At 48.1% G+C, this 20,338-nt stretch overlaps 1 protein-coding gene across 1 annotated transcript in view; it reads left to right on the top strand.

The window, feature by feature from the left end:
- The window catches only part of AGT (angiotensinogen), a 62,764-nt gene extending 42,668 nt beyond the window's left edge, over window positions 1-20,096 (top strand). Inside the window, exon 6 of the mRNA XM_069769466.1 lies at window positions 19,769-20,096. Within this exon, the coding sequence (XP_069625567.1) occupies window positions 19,769-19,960 (192 nt within the window). The 3' untranslated portion in view covers window positions 19,961-20,096. The remainder of the gene's footprint in view (window positions 1-19,768) is intronic.
- The last annotated feature ends 242 nt before the right edge of the window (window positions 20,097-20,338 follow it).

Below are 20,338 nucleotides of genomic sequence, written 5' to 3'. Positions count from 1 at the left end.
GTCACCAGCAGCGCTTGAAGATCCTGAAGTCTCTAATCTGTCTCTTGGGAACTGGAGACTCCGGGGTTAAGTCTTTTCTTCCAGTGAAGCTGAAAGCAGGAAGTAACTCAGCCACTCTGCTGCCAGTCTCTGTATATCAGGCTGGCAGGCTTTCTGCAGTTGCAATGCTACACGCACACACTGAGCAGTTTACTTGTCACACTCAGGGGTTCTGGCTTGTCACTGCGGTCACCAGGGCTGCGCTCTCAGGTCACTGTCTCTGAGCTGTCAGGAGAAGAGTCTTCTCTGATTCAGGAGGCTCCCGAGTCTACACCCTCACATACAGCCTTCACTATGGTGGGTTTCTCAGCCTCAGTGCCCTCACGGGGAGCACTACCTTTAGGGGAGCACGGCACTGCAGCCTGCCCTCTCTTTGGCACGCTGCCCTCTTTCTGCTCTCCCGATCTTTTTCTGACCACACCCCTCTCTCTTCCCAGCAGTCACCTCGTCCCCTCTGTTCAGGGCAGAAAGTCTTCCCCCCCAACAACCCAGCTGTCTGACTAAGTGGTTCCAGGCAAGGAGCAGGGAAAGCAACCTCCTTACATTCCCCCTCTCCTAAAGCTCGCCATTCCACGGGCGAGGACTCTTCGTACTTCTCTTTGTTCTTTTGAGGGGAGTCAGATACCTGCAATCCTCGCATCTCCTTCTGCCTTTCTTCTTGCACATACTCCCAAACTAAATGGTCTAGGAGCTGTTCATCAGTCAGGTTGAGATATGCTTTCTCTGCTTTGTCAACAACTGCTGTCCTCTTCTTTTTTTTCTTCTTCTTCTTAGCCTTGCCGGTAGCAGGTGTTTGCGTAGGGGCTTCTTGCTCGGGTTCCTCAGTCTGGGGGCTTAGTGCAGGTAATTCTTCTCTATAGCTCCCCCTCTCTTTGACAGGAGCATTCTTGTCAAAGCTAGAATCAGATGAAATAAGAATATGCAGGTCGGGTTCTTCGTCATCCGTGCCGAGCTCCGCGGGCATCACTTCACAGGGCTTCTCAGGCACACTCCCCATCTCACACAGCTGTTCAATTTCCTCTGTTCGATCACCTCAGGGGACGATATTAGTGGTTCCTCCTTCTCATCGACGAGGACCTCGAAAACGTGCGTCGCAGGTACACTTGGCACTTTCTCTCCTTCTTCGGGAACTCGTGCTGGGCAAGGCGGTAAAGTACTTTGGTGGTCTTCTCGAGTGGACGTCCCTTTCTTCCCTCCGGGCTGAGTCTCACAGACAAAACCTTCAGACCCAGGCTGGAGTTCCACCAGGCTCGCCTTCACGCATTGGGACAGCGCAGTCATTCCACTGGAGATGCTTGACACCTTCTCCTCCTCTCCTTGGCGTCCGACATTGTGGTACTGTCTTGCCCTAGGTGGGACTCTTCTCTTCCTGCCGTACCATTCTCTCCAGGGGCGACGTTCCCTCCAGTTAGCAGGACCCTTCTCGGGTAGGGCAATTTCTGGACATGTGTCCCACCCTTTTGCACGACCAGCACTCACGTCTGCATCTGTCTAGAGGGTGCTTCAGTCTGGATCGTCGACCTTGGCGGGGGACATCTCTCATCTGCGGTTGCTCTTCACCCCAGGATACGGAGTTACACTCTGGGTGCCACCACTGAAGCCTTCTTCATGCTGCGCACCTCTCCTCTATCTCTTTCTGGCGGCTTCCGCACGTTACCTCGGGGTATGCCGCTGGTCCCCACACACACACACTGAGCAGTTTACTTGTCACACTCAGGGGTTCTGGCTTGTCACTGCGGTCACCGGGGCTGCGCGCTCAGGTCACTGTCTCTGAGCTGTCAGGGGAAGAGTCTTCTCTGATTCAGGAGGCTTCCAAGTCTACACCCTCACATACAGCCTTCACTATGGTGGGTTTCTCAGCCTCAGTGCCCTCACGAGGAGCACTACCTTTAGGGGAGCACGGCGCTGCAGCCTGCCCTCTCTTTGGCACGCTGCCCTCTCTCTGCTCTCCCAATCTTTTTCTGACCACACCTCTCTCTCTTCCCAGCAGTCACCTCGTCCCCTCTGTCCAGGGCAGAAAGTCTTCCCTCCAACAACCCAGCTGTCTGACTAAGTGGTTCCAGGCAAGGAGCAGGAAAAGCAACCTCCTTACACTACGGCGCTGGCATCCTTGTCTGTAGCCAGCAGCTGACATCAGCATGCAAGTGAAAAGCAGAACATGACATCACTGCCATGCGCCGCCAGTAACTTGCATGCTGACGTCAGCCACGGCCTCTAAATGGCTGGTGGCATCTATTGCGGTGCAGAGACCCAGTGGGTCCCTGCACTGCAATGCACTTCTGCTGATCCAGCTGAAATATACGCTTGTCCCCCACCCAAATCGCACAGACCCAGTCACACCCTCAGAACGAAAGTGAAAGCAGTGTGCATGGTAAGGGATTTGTATATTTTGAAGATGACATATTGTCTACATTTGAGTTTTAATGTAATATTTTTTCACATTTGTGGTGTTTTCTTTTACTCTTTGCAGAAATCACTGAAACACACAGAATAGAATGACATTTCCTATTTTATTTTGCTCATTAGTTTGCTTTGAAAGCTAGGACAGAGTGCGGTCTCTCATAATGCTGGGGCCTAGATAAGGTAATTGACATGTGAAGCAGGCCTTAGGCTAGGGCTACATATACATGTTTTGTAGAGCTACTAATTGATCTTTACTTGATTAAATAATTTATTTTATTGAAAGAAAGCTGTACAAGATTTCATAAACCTTTACAATGCATTTCTTTTGACGTCAGTTTTAGCTTGAGCGTTAACAATAATTGGTAGTAGCAGCGTCGTCACTAATTTTAAGTAGTGTTAAAGGGAAGTTATCTTCCCAAAATTACCCATTGATTAATTTGGGTTTTTGTAGCAAACATTTTGTTAGGGTTGGCGGAACGCACCAAATATATAATTTATTAAATGGAATTGGTGCGTTCGCAACCCGGGATCCACCGTGCAGGAAAGCACCTGCTGCTAAATAATGGCGGCTCTATATGGCGGTATATACCAACTCTGTTAGCTTCACAGAGTAACCGCGAGAGGAAAGCTCTGTGCCCTGTTAGACATTCACAGAGGCACAGGCCAACTACCCAGATGTGAGCAGTGAGTGGTCATGCATGCATACAAAACTCCTCACCGGAGATGCCAGCATTCTAGGGGCTTATTTCAGCCGGGTCCCTGAACACATTCAAACACATGACCACATTGGCGCAAAGCATATAGCATAAGACGATACTAGCGCATGGCCGTGCGGTCATGCGCAGTTTATATAGTTGCAGCACAGGAAGCTGCTACTGAAGTTTTTGCCCTTTCAGGACCTTCCAGAAGGATCAATGGAAAGTTCTGCAGTACCTGAGCATATTTTGCCCTTTCAGGACCTTCCAGAAGGACCAATGGAATGTACTGCAGCACCTGAGCATGTGACCGAACATGTGGCCCTCGACCTCCAATGGGAGACCCTGCCCTGGGCATGCTCAGTGTGAGTAAACAAGGACTTAGTCCCAGAGAGGCTCGCTCGCCGCAGATCAGTGCAGGGTACCATAGGAAGCCAGAAAAGGCAGTAGTGACCCTATGCACCGAATCAGCCCCAGCGAGACGCTGGGAGCGACGTCTCCGCTGAGCAGAGCCCACTGCGGCCGATACCGAATGGGAGACCGCAGCAGACACGGATCGAGATTCCCCCTGTGCAGCAGAGGAAACTCGACTCCTAACATTACCCCCCCCTCCTAGGGCCCCCCCTCCTTGAGCCTCACTACGCTCAAAAGCTGCGATAAGCAGCGGAGCCCAAATGTGCTCCACAGGCTCCCAGGTTCTATCCTCTGGGCCGTGACCCTTCCAGTCCACCAGATAAAATTTCTTGCCACGTACCACCTTGCACCCCACAATAGCATTCACCTCAAACTCATCCATGGATGAACCCGATGTCCCAGCAGATGACTCGGAAAACCGGGACAAATGAATGGGCTTTAAGAGGGAAACGTGGAAAGTATCGGTGATACCAAGGCGTGGAGGAATAGCCAAACGGTAGACCACAGGGTTGACCTGTTCCAGAACCTTAAACGGGCCAATGTAGCGAGGAGCAAACTTAGTGGACTCAACTCGCAGCCTGATGTTACGGGCGGAGAGCCACACTAAGTCGCCAGGAGCAAAGACCGGAGCGGGGCGCCGGTGTGCATCAGCCGAAACCCTCATTCTCTCCTTGGAGGCCCGGATGGTATCCTGTGTGCGGTCCCAGATGTCACGTGCCTCCACCGCCCAGTCTGCCACCCTAGAATCGGTGGATGACACGGGCATGGGCACAGGGACACGCGAATGCTGGCCGTAATTAAGGAGAAAAGGAGTTTGACCAGTGGAATCGGCTACGGCGTTGTTCAGGGCAAATTCCGCCAAAGGTAGCAAAGATGCCCAGTCATCCTGCCTAGCAGAGACGAAATGTCGCAAATATGTCACCAGAGTCTGGTTGGTTCTCTCCACCAACCCATTCGTCTCGGGATGGTATGCAGAGGAGAGGTTTATCTCTATGCTGAGTAAACAGCAGAGCTCTATCCAAAACCGAGATGCGAACTGGGGACCCCGATCGCTGACAATCTTATCATGCATACCATGCAAACGGAAAACGTGTTTAATGAACAACACCGCCAAGGCCCGTGCTGAGGGTAACCGAGGAAGCGGCACCAAATGCACCATCTTGGAGAAGTGGTCGGTGACAACCCAAATAATGGAGCAGCCACGCGACTTGGGTAGACCCACCACAAAGTCCATCCCGACCATCTCCCAGGGCCTGTCTGCCACCGGTAGAGGGTAAGGCAACCCAGCAGGCCGTTGCCGAGGAGACCGATTCTGGGCGCAAGAAACGCACGCCTGAATATAGTCCTTGACATCTCGGGCCATATGCGGCCACCAGTATGTCCTCGCCAGGAGCTCAGATGTCCTCTTAGTCCCAAAATGCCCACCCACTCTGGAGGAGTGAGCCCAAGAGAGAACCTCCGGTCGCAAGTTAGCTGGTACGAAAGTCTTGCCCGGGGGCACAGACTCTAGCGAAACCAGAGCTACAGTTCTCAGGCTCTCAGAAGGGACAATAAGCCGAGGCTCCTCCTCCTCCTCCGATGACACCACGGAGCGGGAGAGAGCGTCAGCATGAACGTTCTTCTCCCCGGAGAGGAAATGGAGAGTAAAATGGAACCGGGAGAAGAACAGGGACCATCTAGCCTGGCGAGAATTCAGCCGCTGGGCCGTTTGCAGATACACCAAGTTCTTGTGGTCAGTGAAGACTTGGAAGGGAAAGCGAGCTCCCTCCAAGAGATGTCTCCACTCCGAAAAAGCCAACTTCATGGCCAGCAACTTCCTGTCCTTGATGGAATAATTCCTCTCCGCTGGTGTGAAGGTCTTGGAGAAGAAGAAGCAAGGATGCTTCCGACCTTGAGCATCCTTTTGGAAAAGGACTGCTCCAGCACCAACGGATGAGGCATCCACCTCCAAGATAAATGGCTTATCAACATCGGGGCGATGTAGGATGGGAGCGCTAGCGAAGTGTGACTTGATCGAGAGAAAGGCTTTGGAGACCTCCTCTGACCACAACTTGGGATTTGCTCCCTTCTTGGTGAGGGCAACCAAGGGAGCTACCAAAGTTGAGAAGTGTGGAATGAACTGGCGATAGTAATTAATAAACCCCATAAAGCGCTGCACCGCTTTAAGAGAATGGGGTTCCTGCCAGCCCATTACAGCCTGTAGCTTGGCAGGATCCATAGCCAAACCCTGGGCAGAGATGATATAACCAAGGAAAGGCAAGGACTCCTGCTCAAACACACACTTCTCCAACTTGGCGTAGAGGGAGTTTGAACGTAAGAGGTCGAAGACTTTGCGAACATCTTTCCGATGGGAGTCAATATCTGGAGAGAAGATGAGAATATCATCCAGATAGACTACGACCGAGGTGGTGAGCATATCCCGGAAGATGTCGTTCACAAAGTCTTGGAAAACGGCTGGGGCATTACAGAGCCCGAAGGGCATCACCAGATATTCATAGTGCCCATCCCTGGTGTTAAAAGCCGTCTTCCATTCATCCCCCTCACGGATGCGAATCAGGTTGTAAGCACCCCGCAGATCTAACTTTGTAAATACCCTCGCTCCTCGTAGCCTATCAAACAGCTCAGATATCAGGGGTAGTGGGTACTTGTTCTTAACGGTGATGGCGTTAAGACCCCTGTAGTCTATGCATGGACGTAAGTCTCCAGTCTTCTTCTGTACGAAGAAGAACCCTGCCACTGCCGGTGACACTGACTTCCTAATGAATCCTCTTGCCAGATTCTCCTGGATGTACTGGGACATTGCCTCCGTCTCCGGGAGAGATAACGGATAGACTCGACCCCGGGGAGGCTCAGCACCAGGCAAGAGATCAATAGGACAGTCATAGGGGCGGTGAGGCGGAAGGGTCTCCGCAGCTCTTTTGGAGAACACATCTGCATAGGGCCAATAGTGCTTGGGGAGAGAGGAAAGATCTGCGGGTACCTGTGTAGTAGCAACCTGAACGCACTCCCTCAGACATCTACCCTCGCAAGATTTAGGCTGCCGTCACACTCGCAGTATTTGGTCAGTATTTTACCTCAGTATTTGTAAACAAAACCAGGAGTGGGTGATAAATGCAGAAGTGGTGCATATGTTTCTATTATACTTTTCCTCTAATTGTTCCACTCCTGGTTTTGGCTTCCAAATACTGATGTAAAATACTGACCAAATACTGCTAGTGTGACGGCAGCCTTACTCCAACCCAAAATTCTCCCAGAGGACCACTCAATATGAGGAGAATGGTAGCGAAGCCATGGTATCCCCAACAGGACCTCATCAATTCCCTCAGGAATGACTAATAGGGAGATTATCTCCTGATGTGATGGAGACACAGATAGCGTGAAAGGAATGGTTTGGTGGGTAATCTGTGAAGGTAGTGTTGACCCATTTACCACTCGAACGGTTACCGGCTTGGCGAGCATCACCAAGGGTATTGCGTGACGCTGGGCAAAAGCGGAAGACATAAAGTTACCCTTTGCCCCAGAATCCACGCATAGCTCGACCATAAGAGTGGATGGGTGTTATGGCTGGCAATCAGGCAACACAGCGTGCAGTAATCAGCGCACATACAGAGATCTGGCAATAACCAAAAACAATAGGACGAGCTCTGAGACGTGGAATCTCTGTAGACTGCAGTACCTGATCTATCCTCACACAACTATAAGCAGCAGTGGATTGCGCCTAACAACTACCTATGCAACTCGGCACTGCCTGAGGAGCTGACTAGCCTGAAGATAGAAATACAAGCCTGACTTACCTCAGAGAAATACCCCAAAGGAATAGGCAGCCCCCCACATATAATGACTGTTAGCAAGATGAAAAGACAAACGTAGGAATGAAATAGATTCAGCAAAGTGAGGCCCGATATTCTAGACAGAGCGAGGATAGCAAAGAGAACTATGCAGTCTACAAAAAACCCTAAAACGAAAACCACGCAAAGGGGCAAAAAGACCCACCGTGCCGAACTAACAGCACGGCGGTGCACCCCTCTGCTTCTCAGAGCTTCCAGCAAAAGACAATAGCAAGCTGGACAGAAAAAAACAGAAAACAAACTAGAAGCACTTATCTAGCAGAGCAGCAGGCCCAAGGAAAGATGCAGTAGCTCAGATCCAACACTGGAACATTGACAAGGAGCAAGGAAGACAGACTCAGGTGGAGCTAAATAGCAAGGCAGCCAACGAGCTCACCAAAACACCTGAGGGAGGAAGCCCAGAGACTGCAATACCACTTGTGACCACAGAAGTGAACTCAGCCACAGAATTCACAACAGATGGGCCTATGGTAATTGTCCCCTTGAAGGACAACTTTGAGGCAAACGTCGCCGTGTCTAGTGTACCTCCTCCAACTGCCACTAGACGCTGACGTTTCCCCGACCGCTGAGGACCCTTGGAGGCAAGGTGTCCTGACTGTTGGCAAACATGACGGACCTTATGTGCACGGGCAGACTGAGACTTGGATCCCGCTCGTGTCACCTCTAAGGCCTCATGTGACTCGGATGCCTGGACTGGAGATTCCAAAGGTTTGGCGAAGGTGGAAGCCAGCCGAAACCTCTGCCTACACTGGGCTCGCTCCAACCTCCGCTCGTTAAAACGGAGGTCAATACGAGTAGATACGGCTATGAGCTCCTCCAGTGTGGCGGGAATCTCCCTAGTGGCCAAAGCGTCCTTCACATGGTCAGCCAGCCCCCTCCAAAATACAGGAATGAGGGTTTTATCTGGCCATTCCAACTCAGACGCTAATGTCTGGAAGTGAACAGCAAAATGGCTGACCATGGTTGAACCCTGAGTCAAAGCCAGCAGTTGGAGCGCTGTATCATGGGTGACTTGAAGTCCTAAAAAGACCTGTTTCAGAGTGTCCAGAAACCTAGGAACACTCCGCACCACATGATCGTTGCGCTCCCACAGCGGCGTAGCCCACTCCAACGCTCTGTCCGACAGGAGAGAGATTATGAATCCCACCTTTGCCCGCTCAGTAGGGAAACGTGCAGCCAGAAGCTCGAGATGTATACCACATTGGCTCACGAAACCCCTACAGGACTTACTGTCTCCAGAGTATCTCTCAGGCAAAGGAAGGTGAGATAGGGTCGGAACAGAGGTGGCAGTGGGTAAAGCTGCTGCAGCCACGCTAGCAGCCTGAACAGCTATTGCGGTAACATCCACCGCCGAGGTTGCACGCTCAAGAGACGCCAACCGGCCCTCCAGCAGCTGGATGTACCCCTGCAATCGCTGTTCATCCGCCATTACTTAGCCAGATCCTGGCGCTAGTATACTGTTAGGGTTGGCGGAACGCACCAAATATATAATTTATTAAATGGAATTGGTGCGTTCGCAACCCGGGATCCACCGTGCAGGAAAGCACCTGCTGCTAAATAATGGCGGCTCTATATGGCGGTATATACCAACTCTGTTAGCTTCACAGAGTAACCGCGAGAGGAAAGCTCTGTGCCCTGTTAGACTTTCACAGAGGCACAGGCCAACTACCTAGATGTGAGCAGTGAGTGGTCATGCATGCATACAAAACTCCTCATCGGAGATGCCAGCATTCTAGGGGCTTATTTCAGCCGGGTCCCTGAACACACTTAAACACAATCTCCTCGCCGGAGGTGCCAGCATTCTAGGGGCTTATTTCAGCCGGGTCCCTGAACACATTCAAACACATGACCACATTGGCGCAAAGCATATAGCATAAGACGATACTAGCGCATGGCCGTGCGGTCATGCGCAGTTTATATAGTTGCAGCACAGGAAGCTGCTACTGAAGTTTTTGCCCTTTCAGGACCTTCCAGAAGGACCAATGGAAAGTGCTGCAGTACCTGAGCATATTTTGCCCTTTCAGGACCTTCCAGAAGGACCAATGGAATGTACTGCAGCACCTGAGCATGTGACCGAACATGTGGCCCTCGACCTCCAATGGGAGACCCTGCCCTGGGCATGCTCAGTGTGAGTAAACAAGGACTTAGTCCCAGAGAGGCTCGCTCACCGCAGATCAGTGCAGGGTACCATAGGAAAGCCAGAAAAGGCAGTAGTGACCCTATGCACCGAATCAGCCCCAGCGAGACGCTGGGAGCGACGTCTCTGCTGAGCAGAGCCCACTGCGGCCGATACCGAATGGGAGACCGCAGCAGACACGGATCGAGATTCCCCCTGTGCAGCAGAGGAAACTCGACTCCTAACACATTTATTTTTAAATTTTTGGCAATTTTCTTTTTTTAACAGCACAATCTGTATTAAAAATGAAAGATAAAATTCTTGCAATTGTCCCATTGGCCACTGGGCAGGGTCAGGTGTGTCATCACTTATTGTGATTGGTGGATCCTATGCTATCTGTCGATAAGTAATGTCTCTTCTGATAAGAAAACTCCTGTAATCTCTTCCTGAATGGACATATCTATCATGATATAAAAAAAAACCATAAAAAACGTGAATTAGACACTAGGTCATTTTATGATGCTACAGTGCCTTGCAAAAGTATTCGGCCCCCTGGAACTTTTCAACCTTTTCCCACATGTTATACTTCAAACATAAAGATACCAAATGTAAATTTTTGGTGAAGAATCAACAACAAGTGGAACACAATTGTGAAGTTGAATGAAATTTATAGGTTATTTTACATTTTTTTGGGAAATTCAAAAACTGAAAAGTGGGGCGTGCAATATTATTTGGCCCCTTTACTTTCAGTGCAGCAAACTCACTCCAGAAGTTCATTGTGGATCTCTGAATGTCCAATGTTGTCCTAAATGGCTAATGATGATAAATATAATCCACCTGTGTGTAATCAAGTCTCTGTATAAATGCACCTGCTCTGTGATAGTCTCAGGGTTCTGTTTGAAGCACAGAGAGCATTATGAAGACCAATAAACACAACAGGCAGGTCCCCTGGATTTGGATACAAAATGATTTTCCAAAACTTTAAAGGGAACCTGTCACCCCCAAAATTGCGGGTGAGGTAAGCCCACCGGCATCAGGGGCTTATCTACAGCATTCTGGAATGCTGTAAATAAGCCCCCGATGTATCCTAAAAGATGAGAAAAGGACGTTAGATTATACTCACCCAGGGGCAGTCCCGCTGTTGGTCCAGGTCCGGCGCCTTTTGGGGGTGACAGGTTCCCTTTAAACATCACAAGGAGCTCTGTGCAAGTGATCATATTGAAATGGAAGGAGTATCATACCACTGCAAATCTACCAAGACCCAGCCGTCCCTCTAAACTTTCATCTCAAACAAGGAGAAGACTGATCAGAGGTGCAGCCAAGAGGCCCATGATCACTCTGAATGAACTGCAGAGATCTACAGCTGAGGTGGGACAGTCTGTCCATAAGACAACAATCAGTCGTACACTGCACAAACATGGCCTTTATGGAAGAGTGGCAAGAAGAAAGCCATAAAAAGTGTTGTTTAAAGTTTGCAACAAGCCACCTGGGAGACACACCAATCTGTGAAAGAAGGTGCTCTGGTCAGATGAAACCAAAATCGAACTTTTTGGCAACAATGCCAAACTATATGTTTGGCATAAAGCTCATCACTCTGAACACACCATCCCCACTGTCAAACATGGTGGTGGTAGCATCATGGTTTGGCCTCCTTTTCTTCAGCAGGGATAGGGAAGATGGTTAAAATTAATGGGAAGATGGATGGCGTCAAATACAGGACCATTCCTGTTTTAGTCTGCAAAAGACCTGAGACTGGGATGGAGATTTGACTTCCAACAAGACAATGATCCAAACATAAAGCAAAATCTACAATGGAATGGTTCACAAATAAACGTATCCAGGTGTTAGAATGGCCAAGTCAAAGTCCAGACATCAATCCAATCAAGAATCTGTGGAAAGAGTTGAAAACTGCTTGTCACAAACGATCTCCATCAAACCTCACTGAGCTCGAGCTGTTTGCCAAGGAAGAATGGGCAAGAATTTCAGTCTCTCAATGTACAAAACTGATAGACATACCCCAAGCGACTTGCAGCTGTAATCGCAGCAAAAGGTGGCGCAAAAAAGTATTAAGCTAAAGGGGCCAAATAATATTGCACGCCCCACTTTTCAGCTTTTGAATTTCCACAAAAATGTAAAATAACCAACAAATTTTGTTCAATTTCACAATTGTGTTCCACTTGTTGTTGATTCTTCACCAAAAATTTACATTTGGTATCTTTATGTTTGAAGCATGATATGTGGGAAAACGTTGAAAAATTCCAGGGGGCCGAATACTTTCGCAAGGCACTGTAGCTTCCTTCAAGGCTGTGTTCTCACGATAAGTTTTTGACGCTGCGTATCTTTGCTGTGTGAAAAGCACAACATCTTACAGTTCCAGCAAAATAGATGGAATTTATACAGTAGACCTCTCATGCCCACTTTTTTTTTTAACATTGCGCAAACTGACCTGTGGTGCGTGTTTGCAATCCACAACATGTTAATTTCTCTTGCGGATACGCTGAGTTTTATGGGCAGATTTTCTCCATAGAATTGCATTAGATGTGGTAGATGTAGGTAAAAAAAACCTGATGCATTTTTAGTGCATTTTCACTGTGTAAATGCATTAAAATCACATGTAATCAACACATGATTGAATCAATAATGTTTTGCCAAAGCCAGATATCAGAAAGTATAAAAAAGCTTTATTTAAAAAAAACAAGATACCAAAAAGAGACTAAAACCATAGCGTCAAAACATGATAAAAACAAATGTAAAATCAGACTAAAACTATGAAAGAATTAAATAACCTAATTTACATAATCAGTGCAAAAAAAGTCTGCAACATAAAGTCCAATAGTCATTGTGGTAACAAAGCCTAAGGCTGGAGTCACACTAGACCGTAATACGGACGAGTGCTATTCTGTAAAAAATCGCATAGCACCCGGGCCAATGTTAATCTATGGGGCAGCTCCTATCATCCGTTGTTTTCTCGGCCATATTATACATGCGAGAGAAATCGCAGCATGCTGCGATTTTCACCGTATATCGAACGAGAATCACCAATGAAAGTATATGGGTGCGAGAAAAACTTGTACACCACACGGAGCATCAGTGTGACTTGTGAGAAATATGCACTGGTGTCCTTTAGAAAAGCCGTCAATTCAGTGCGGTGTACAGTAAAATCACACTGACAGGTTAAAATAGAATAGATAAAATAAATGTACATACTGTGTGTGTGTGTGATATATATATATATATATATATATATATATATATATACAGTATATATATATATATATTTATATTTCATAGAGAGTTAGATAGCAGAATAGCCGATAATACAGTTGTCGGGTTCTGTAAAATCTGCAGAACCCGACCGAACATGAACTCTGGGAAAGTTCCTGAACATTTTCCCACGCTGTCAGTTCACTGCGGTCAAACGGTCAAGGTTTCCCACGCTATAGAGTTCATATCCAGTCAGGAGGGGAAGCTGCGCAGGCAGCCTTTAATTCATTCCTCCCTGATTTACAGCCCAGCCGGCAGCATTAGCACCGCTTCAGGTTGTAAACTATTTAACCCCTTGAGATGGATTTACAGCGTGGAATTTCACTGTACGGCGGACAGATATGGGATATTGTTGCATTTTTATTTTGGAATTTTTTTACAGGAAAAAGAGGGCTTTGCTTGGACTGAGAGTGCAATAAAGATATTAAAACCTGTGTGTTTAATTATTTCTTTTAGACTTTATTCTTAATGTGTGTGTGTATTTTTAACCCTTTCATACTATTGCATTATTAATGGATAGGTGTCTTATTGACACCTCTCCATTATTAAACAGGCTTAATGTAACCTTACAATAGCAAGGTGGCATTAACCCTTTATTACCCCATATGCCAATGCTACAAGGACAGTGGGAAGAGAGAGGCTAAGTTCCGGAATAGGCGCATCTGTAAGATGCGCCTTTTCTGGGGTGGCTGGGGGCAGATTTTTTTAGCTATTGGGGTCAATAACCATGGTCTCTCTCTAGGCTATTAATATCTGCCTTCAGTCACTGGCCTTCCCTCTCTGGTGGAGAAAATTGCGTGGGAACCCACGCCAGTTTTCTCTGATCGCCCATGACGGCACCACGGAGAGAGGGGATCCGCCCACCAAGGACAGGAAACCTACGGATAAAAAGGCGGTACCACTCTCCTGCATCTGTTGGTTTCCTGTCCTTGATGGGAGACCTACGGACTTACCAGTCGTCGTTGGAATTCCGGGGCCAACCAGTCCGATTCAGGCAGCTGGGGTCCCTCTGCCTCGGCTAGGGTGGTGACCCGAAGCGCCACCGCTGGGAGCCAGTGGGCCGACAGGGTGTGCGGGGGAGGTGACAAGGAGTTCGCGGTCACCTCCCCAGGTAAGATGCAGCAGCGGCAACATCCAGGGGGGTCCCTCTGTGGTTGCGGGAGGTGCGGCGTGGCCCTCCCCTAGCACGCGTCAGCCTGCACACTGCATGCCATCGGGTATGCAGAGCCACGCGGTAGGGTCTGCATAGGACCGGGGGTGCCGGTCAGCAGCGCCATATCTGCACTCCGGGCGGCCATATTGTGAGTACGGCGCATGCCCGGAGTTGTGCTGGTCTCGCGAGACGCTGGGCTTGGATCTGCGCAGGCGCCGCTGGAACCCGACTGCGCAGGCGTCGGCGTTCGGCGCTCCTCGCCGTCGGGTGAGCGCTACTGCGCAGGCGACGCCGATAGGTCGCTGGGGCGTTCCAAAGGCGCCGCAGAAGCGTCTGCGCAGGCGCCGGCGTTCGGCGCTCCTCGCTGTCGGCTAAGCGCTACTGCGCAGGCGCCGGAAAGAAAAAAAAAAAAAAAAGCGGCGGGAGCTTTAAAATGAGGGATTTACTTCCTCTCAGCGGCTCTGCAGTATATCAGCAAGAGCCTTAGGAGCTACTAATCGTCGCAGCATCAAGCGCAGCCAGCGTTATTGGCAGCAGACCAGCAGCAGTATGAGCGACCCGGCATCTCCCCTGCCTGGATCACCTCCACCTACAGCATCGCCTCAGCAGCAGCAAAAAAGGCGACAGCAGAAAAGTTACCAGGACACTGGCAAAGAACGCCAAAGGTCTCAACACAGCAAGGAGTCCAGCACGGCGTCGGGGAAAAAGCCAGAGGCAGAGAATCCCCAACCGGTATTTATGGGTCCTGGAGGTGGTAAGTTGATCTTCGTGAAGGTTAGAGACCGTAAGATTATTATTTGTCTCTTTTAGGGGAGGAAAAGCGTAGGTAAAACAAAGCACAAAGCCTGTGCCATCTGTAAAGAGGATCTTCCACCCGCATGGGAGAAGCAGCTATGCAATTCCTGCATACAGCAAACAGTATCTGAAAGCCTGCCCGGGTTTGCAACAGATCTTAAAAACCTGATTAAAGAACAGGTGGAAGACACCTTTAGATCCCTTAAAAGGGGAAAAAAACGGAGAAGGACCAGGTACAGGTCCCCGTCCCCAGGCTCTAAATCTGACAGCGATAGTGCCAGTTCAGCATCCTCCTCCTCCTCCTCCTCATCCTCATCATCCACTTCTTCCTCAGGAGGTCACAATTGTTTCCCGCTAGAGGACACCGATGGCCTCATAAAGGCAGTGAGGAGTACTATGGGACTAGTAGACTCCCACCCCAAAAAGTCAGCACAAGACCTCATGTTTGGGGGCTTAGAACAAAAAAAGAGAAGAGCTTTTCCGCTTAACGAAGCAATTGCAGCGTTAATTAAAAAGGAATGGAAAAAAACCATGAAAAAGACTCTCCTAACCCCAAAAAGGAAATACCCCTTCGAGGATGAATCCTGTTCCTTTTGGGAAAAAGCCCCCAAATTAGATGTAGCAATAGCCAAAGCATCAAAGAAATTCGCTCTCCCGTTTGAGGACATGGGGGTCCTAAAAGACCCTATGGACAAGAAGGCGGACGCCTTCCTCAAGGGCTCTTGGGAGTCAGCGGGAGGAGGCCTGAAACCAGCAGTGGCAGCAGCTTGCACATCCCGCTCCCTAATGATATGGTTAAATCAACTAGAGGGTCAATTAAAAGGGAAAACCTCCCGAGACTCGATGCTGAAAACATTACCTGTAATAAGGGGAGCGGCGGCTTTTCTGGCTGACGCCTCGGCAGACTCTATCAGGTTAGCTGCCAGGTCAGCAGTGTTCGCTAATGCGGCCAGGCGTGCCCTCTGGCTTAAAAATTGGCCTGGCGATCTGCAAACAAAAACAAAACTATGTACTATCCCCTGCGAAGGGGAGTTTTTGTTCGGTTCCACATTAGATGACATCTTGGAAAAAGCCGGGGACAAGAAAAAGTCCTTTCCCTCCCTTGGTCTCCCCTCTTACCGGAAGCCCTTTCGGAACAAGAGGTTTTTCCGCAAGAACCCTGGGAGAGGCCAGGGAAAGTGGGAGGATAAGAGGAACAAAAACAAGGGGTTCATCTTTAACAAAAACCCCAGTGATAACAAGAAACCTTCTCAATGAAGGTTCGCCCCAGGTGGGAGGGAGGTTATCTCTCTTTCTTCCAGCCTGGAAAAAGATTACCTCCAGTCAATGGATTCTGTACATTATAGAATCAGGCCTGAGGCTGACATTCAAAAGATGCCCCCGTCCCTCTTTTATGATGACATCCATAAGATCTTCGGCAGAATAACAGCTGGCACTAGAAAACGAGGTCATCGAGTTAATAAAAAAGGGTGTACTCCTGGAGGTTCCCCCACAAGAAAGAGGGCATTCCCCTCTATTTCTGAGGAAGAAACCAGACGGTTCCTTCAGGACTATTATAAATCGAAAGAAATTAAACGATTTCTTGGAGGTTCAAGCATTCAAGATGGAAACGATAAAGTCATCTATCAAGATGTTGTTTCCCCAATGCTTCATGGTGGTCCTGGACTTAAAGGACGCATACTATCACGTCCCAATACACAAGGATCACCAGAGATTCCTCAGGATGGCAGTTCACATCAGGGGAGTCCTAAAACACTTCCAGTTTTCAGCTCTACCATTTGGTCTTGCCATAGCCCCGAGGGTTTTCACAAAGCTGATAGCGGAGGTAATGGCTCACCTCAGGGAAGAAAATACCTTAATCGTTCCATATCTGGACGATTTCTTGGTGATAGGCTCCTCCCCACAACATTGCGAGGATCAACTGGCAATAGTGATGCATTCTTTGAAGGAATTGGGCTGGCTAATAAACATGGGAAAGTCCAGACTAATGCCTTCTCAGGTCCAGGAGTACCTAGGTCTCACTCTAGACTCCAAAAAGATGGAGTGTCGGCTCCCAGAGAACAAGATACAAAAACTAAAAAGTTTAGTATCAAGAACCCAATCTCTCCCCTCCATAACACTCCGTCAGGCCATGTCCCTCTTAGGCTCCATGACCTCTTGCATTCCAGCGGTCCAGTGGGCCCAATTACATTCAAGAGTCCTTCAATGGCAGATATTATCGGAGCAAATCCATCTAGGAGGGCATTTAGACGGGCAGTTGACTCTATCTCCTCGCACCAATCACTCTCTAACATGGTGGAAATCGCAGGAAAATCTTTCCCAGGGAGTCCCAGGGGTAATTCAGGTCTCGAAAGTCCTGACTACAGACGCAAGCCCTTCAGGGTGGGGGGCCCATCTGGGCGACCTAGTAGCCCAGGGCATTTGGTCTCCATCTCTTGTAAACAAATCCTCCAACATGAAGGAACTCCTGGCAGTAAAATTTGGCCTTCAAGAATTCTTGGGGGTCCTTCACTCTCACCACGTAAGAGTAATGTCGGACAACCGGGTGGTAGTATCTTACCTAAATCACCAGGGGGGTACCCGTTCCAAAAATCTAATGGAAGTGACCAACTCAATCCTGCAAATAGCCGAGAGCAACCTCTTATCCCTAACAAGCCTACACATAAGGGGAGTAGACAATTACAAAGAAGACTTCCTCAGCCGGTCCAGCCTAAAACAGGGGGAATGGGAACTAAATCGATCAATATTCACCCAGATCACAGAAAGATGGGGTGTTCCCAAAATAGATCTCTTTGCGAGCCATCTAAACAAAAAAGTAGCCTCCTTTTGCTCCCTATCTCCTCTGGGGAACCCAGTAGCTGTGGACGCTTTCCTGATATCTTGGGGTCACCATCTTGTCTATGCCTTCCCTCCTCTTATTCTGATTCCAGCAGTGCTGAGGAAGATTCGGGAGGACGGGGCGCTGGTCATCTTAATTGCCCCGTTCTGGCCGAAGAGACCTTGGTTCTCATGGATGAGGAAGATGTCAATATCCGACCCTTGGGTATTACCAGACCTTCAGGATCTATTGTCGCAGGGCCCAGTCTGTCATCCACGAGTCAAGAACTTGCACTTGACAGCTTGGCTCTTGAAAGGAAATTATTAGAGAGCAGGGGGTTCTCTCCGGGGCTAATCTCAACTCTGTTACAAAGTAGGAAGCCGGCTACAACAAAACAATACGGCAAGGTATGGAAAAAATTTCTGTCTTCTTCAGGTGTAAGAATAGGGAAAGAAATTCCCCTTACTTCCATACTAGAATTCCTACAAAATGGGTTGGAGATGGGGTTAGCCACTAGTACCCTAAAAGTTCATGTGGCAGCTTTGGGAGCCCTATTCAATTTTGACTTAGCTTCAAACAGCTGGGTTTCTAGATTTATTAGGGCAGCAGGAAGATCGAGGCCTCTTTCAGTAAAAGTTGTTCCTCAATGGGACTTAAACTTGGTCCTTAAAGCCCTGACTAGTACTCCATTTGAACCATTACGCGAAGCTTCACTGAAAAATCTATCTCTAAAAACTGCTCTGTTAGTCGCCCTCACTTCTGCCCGTAGGGTTAGCGACTTACAGGCTCTCTCAGCTAATCCTCCCTACACACAATATCTAGAGGATAGAGTCATTTTAAAAACAGACCCAGCATATCTATCGAAAGTGGCTTCAAAATTTCACAGGTCCCAAGAGATATCTCTCCACTCCTTTTGTCCCAACCCTAAAAATAAGGAGGAACAAACATTACATACACTAGATGTAAAAAGGTGTCTCTCACATTACCTAGAAGCCACTAGAGAGAGTAGGGAGGATCCCTCTCTGTTTGTGTGTTTCCAGGGTCCCCGGAAGGGGAAAAAAGCATCCAAAGCCACCATAGCAAGATGGATCACGGACGCCATCAGTCTCTCATACTCGGCAAGTGGGATGTCCGTTCCCGGGGAGGTTAAGGCTCACTCAACAAGGGCTGTAGCGACTTCCTGGGCGGAGAAGGCCGGAGCTTCCATAGACCAGATATGTAGAGCTGCTACCTGGTCTTCACCATCCACATTCTATAGGCACTATAGATTGGACCTAATCTCCTCTTCAGACCTTACTTTCGGTAAAAGGGTTCTGGAGGCAGTGGTCCCTCCCTGAATGTACTATCTATGCAATTCTCTCCGTGGTGCCGTCATGGGCGATCAGAGACAAATATAGTTCTTACCGATAACGGTATTTCTCTGAGCCCATGACGGCACCCGTACATTCCCTCCCTTCACTTATGGGTGTGCACATCAATTTAGTGCCATAGTCTATTCATAGTCTTTAAACACGCGGTATCTCGTTATAATAAACAGTTAAAATTTAACAAATGTTTAGTAGTCTCCCATCGTTCTCTATGTAAAACAACTGATGCAGGAGAGTGGTACCGCCTTTTTATCCGTAGGTTTCCTGTCCTTGGTGGGCGGATCCCCTCTCTCCGTGGTGCCGTCATGGGCTCAGAGAAATACCGTTATCGGTAAGAACTATATTTTTTTTCCGTTAATTAATCCTTTAATTTAACACCTACAGCTCCCAAATTTTACACACACTACTAACATTATTAGGGAGGGATATACAAAAATATAATGGATATGCAATTGTTTACTGTATGTAAACCATGTCTCATATCCTTTCGAGTTCAGCAATGCCGAGAGGGAGGGAGAGACTATATATATATGTTTTCATGAATATTTGAGCCCATGAATCCATTATATGTCCATTTTGCAAGTTGGCGAGAAAATCTCGCCATATGGATGCCATACGGATGTCACACGGATGCTTAGATGCGAGAAAATCGCATCCTCGCACTGCACACGGATGACATATGGATCACTATTCAGGGAACATTTCTGCGATTCTCGTCTGTGTAAAACTGACCGATTTTCTTTATACGTTGTGTGTGACGCCGGCCTAAGGCAGATATCCATATTTCTTCATGCAGTGCTCACCATTCATCCTAACTCATCCTGATGCTCTGTGACAATCCTGTGTTGTTTCATAGGTTATTAACATTGTTGATTTTGAACTGGAAGAAAGTGGTGCAGAATCAAATGGAGAAAACAATGGCACAGAGGCCAAAGACAAGCCAAAGGAAGTAAAGCTTAACAAACCTTTCATTCTAGCCCTGTGTGAAGGAACCAGCAAGTCGCTACTTCTGCTTGGAAGAGTGGTACACCCAACAAACGGCATTTAACATCCATATTTGAGCAAATGTATTGTTAACATATGTCTAGTTTTATAGGTGCTTGTATTATTGGTACAAATATGATATAATTCTAACTTTTCTGTAGTAAATGTCAGAAAATAAAACAAAGAATGTTTGAATAAGATGTTCACTTTGAATTATAACATTATTAATAACAATATACACAATTTATTACCCTCCAAAAGTGGTGTGTTGTTAGTTAAAAGAAAAAAAAAAGTTCTTTACACCCACATATTGGGTGTGTTATTTTCAGCTTTGTTCTGGCAGCCATTTCTCTAAAGTGATGATGTGATTCGAGCTACCGGCTTTGTCGCCATATTGGTTTCTCAATATTCTTAATGGGTGTCTCGGTAATTGGCAACAATT

This window comes from Ranitomeya imitator, chromosome 5 (assembly GCF_032444005.1).
Source record: "Ranitomeya imitator isolate aRanImi1 chromosome 5, aRanImi1.pri, whole genome shotgun sequence".
Classification (NCBI taxonomy): Eukaryota; Metazoa; Chordata; class Amphibia; order Anura; family Dendrobatidae; genus Ranitomeya; species Ranitomeya imitator.
Note: the sequence above shows the minus strand (reverse complement) of the source record. Positions and strands in the feature narration are given on the sequence as shown.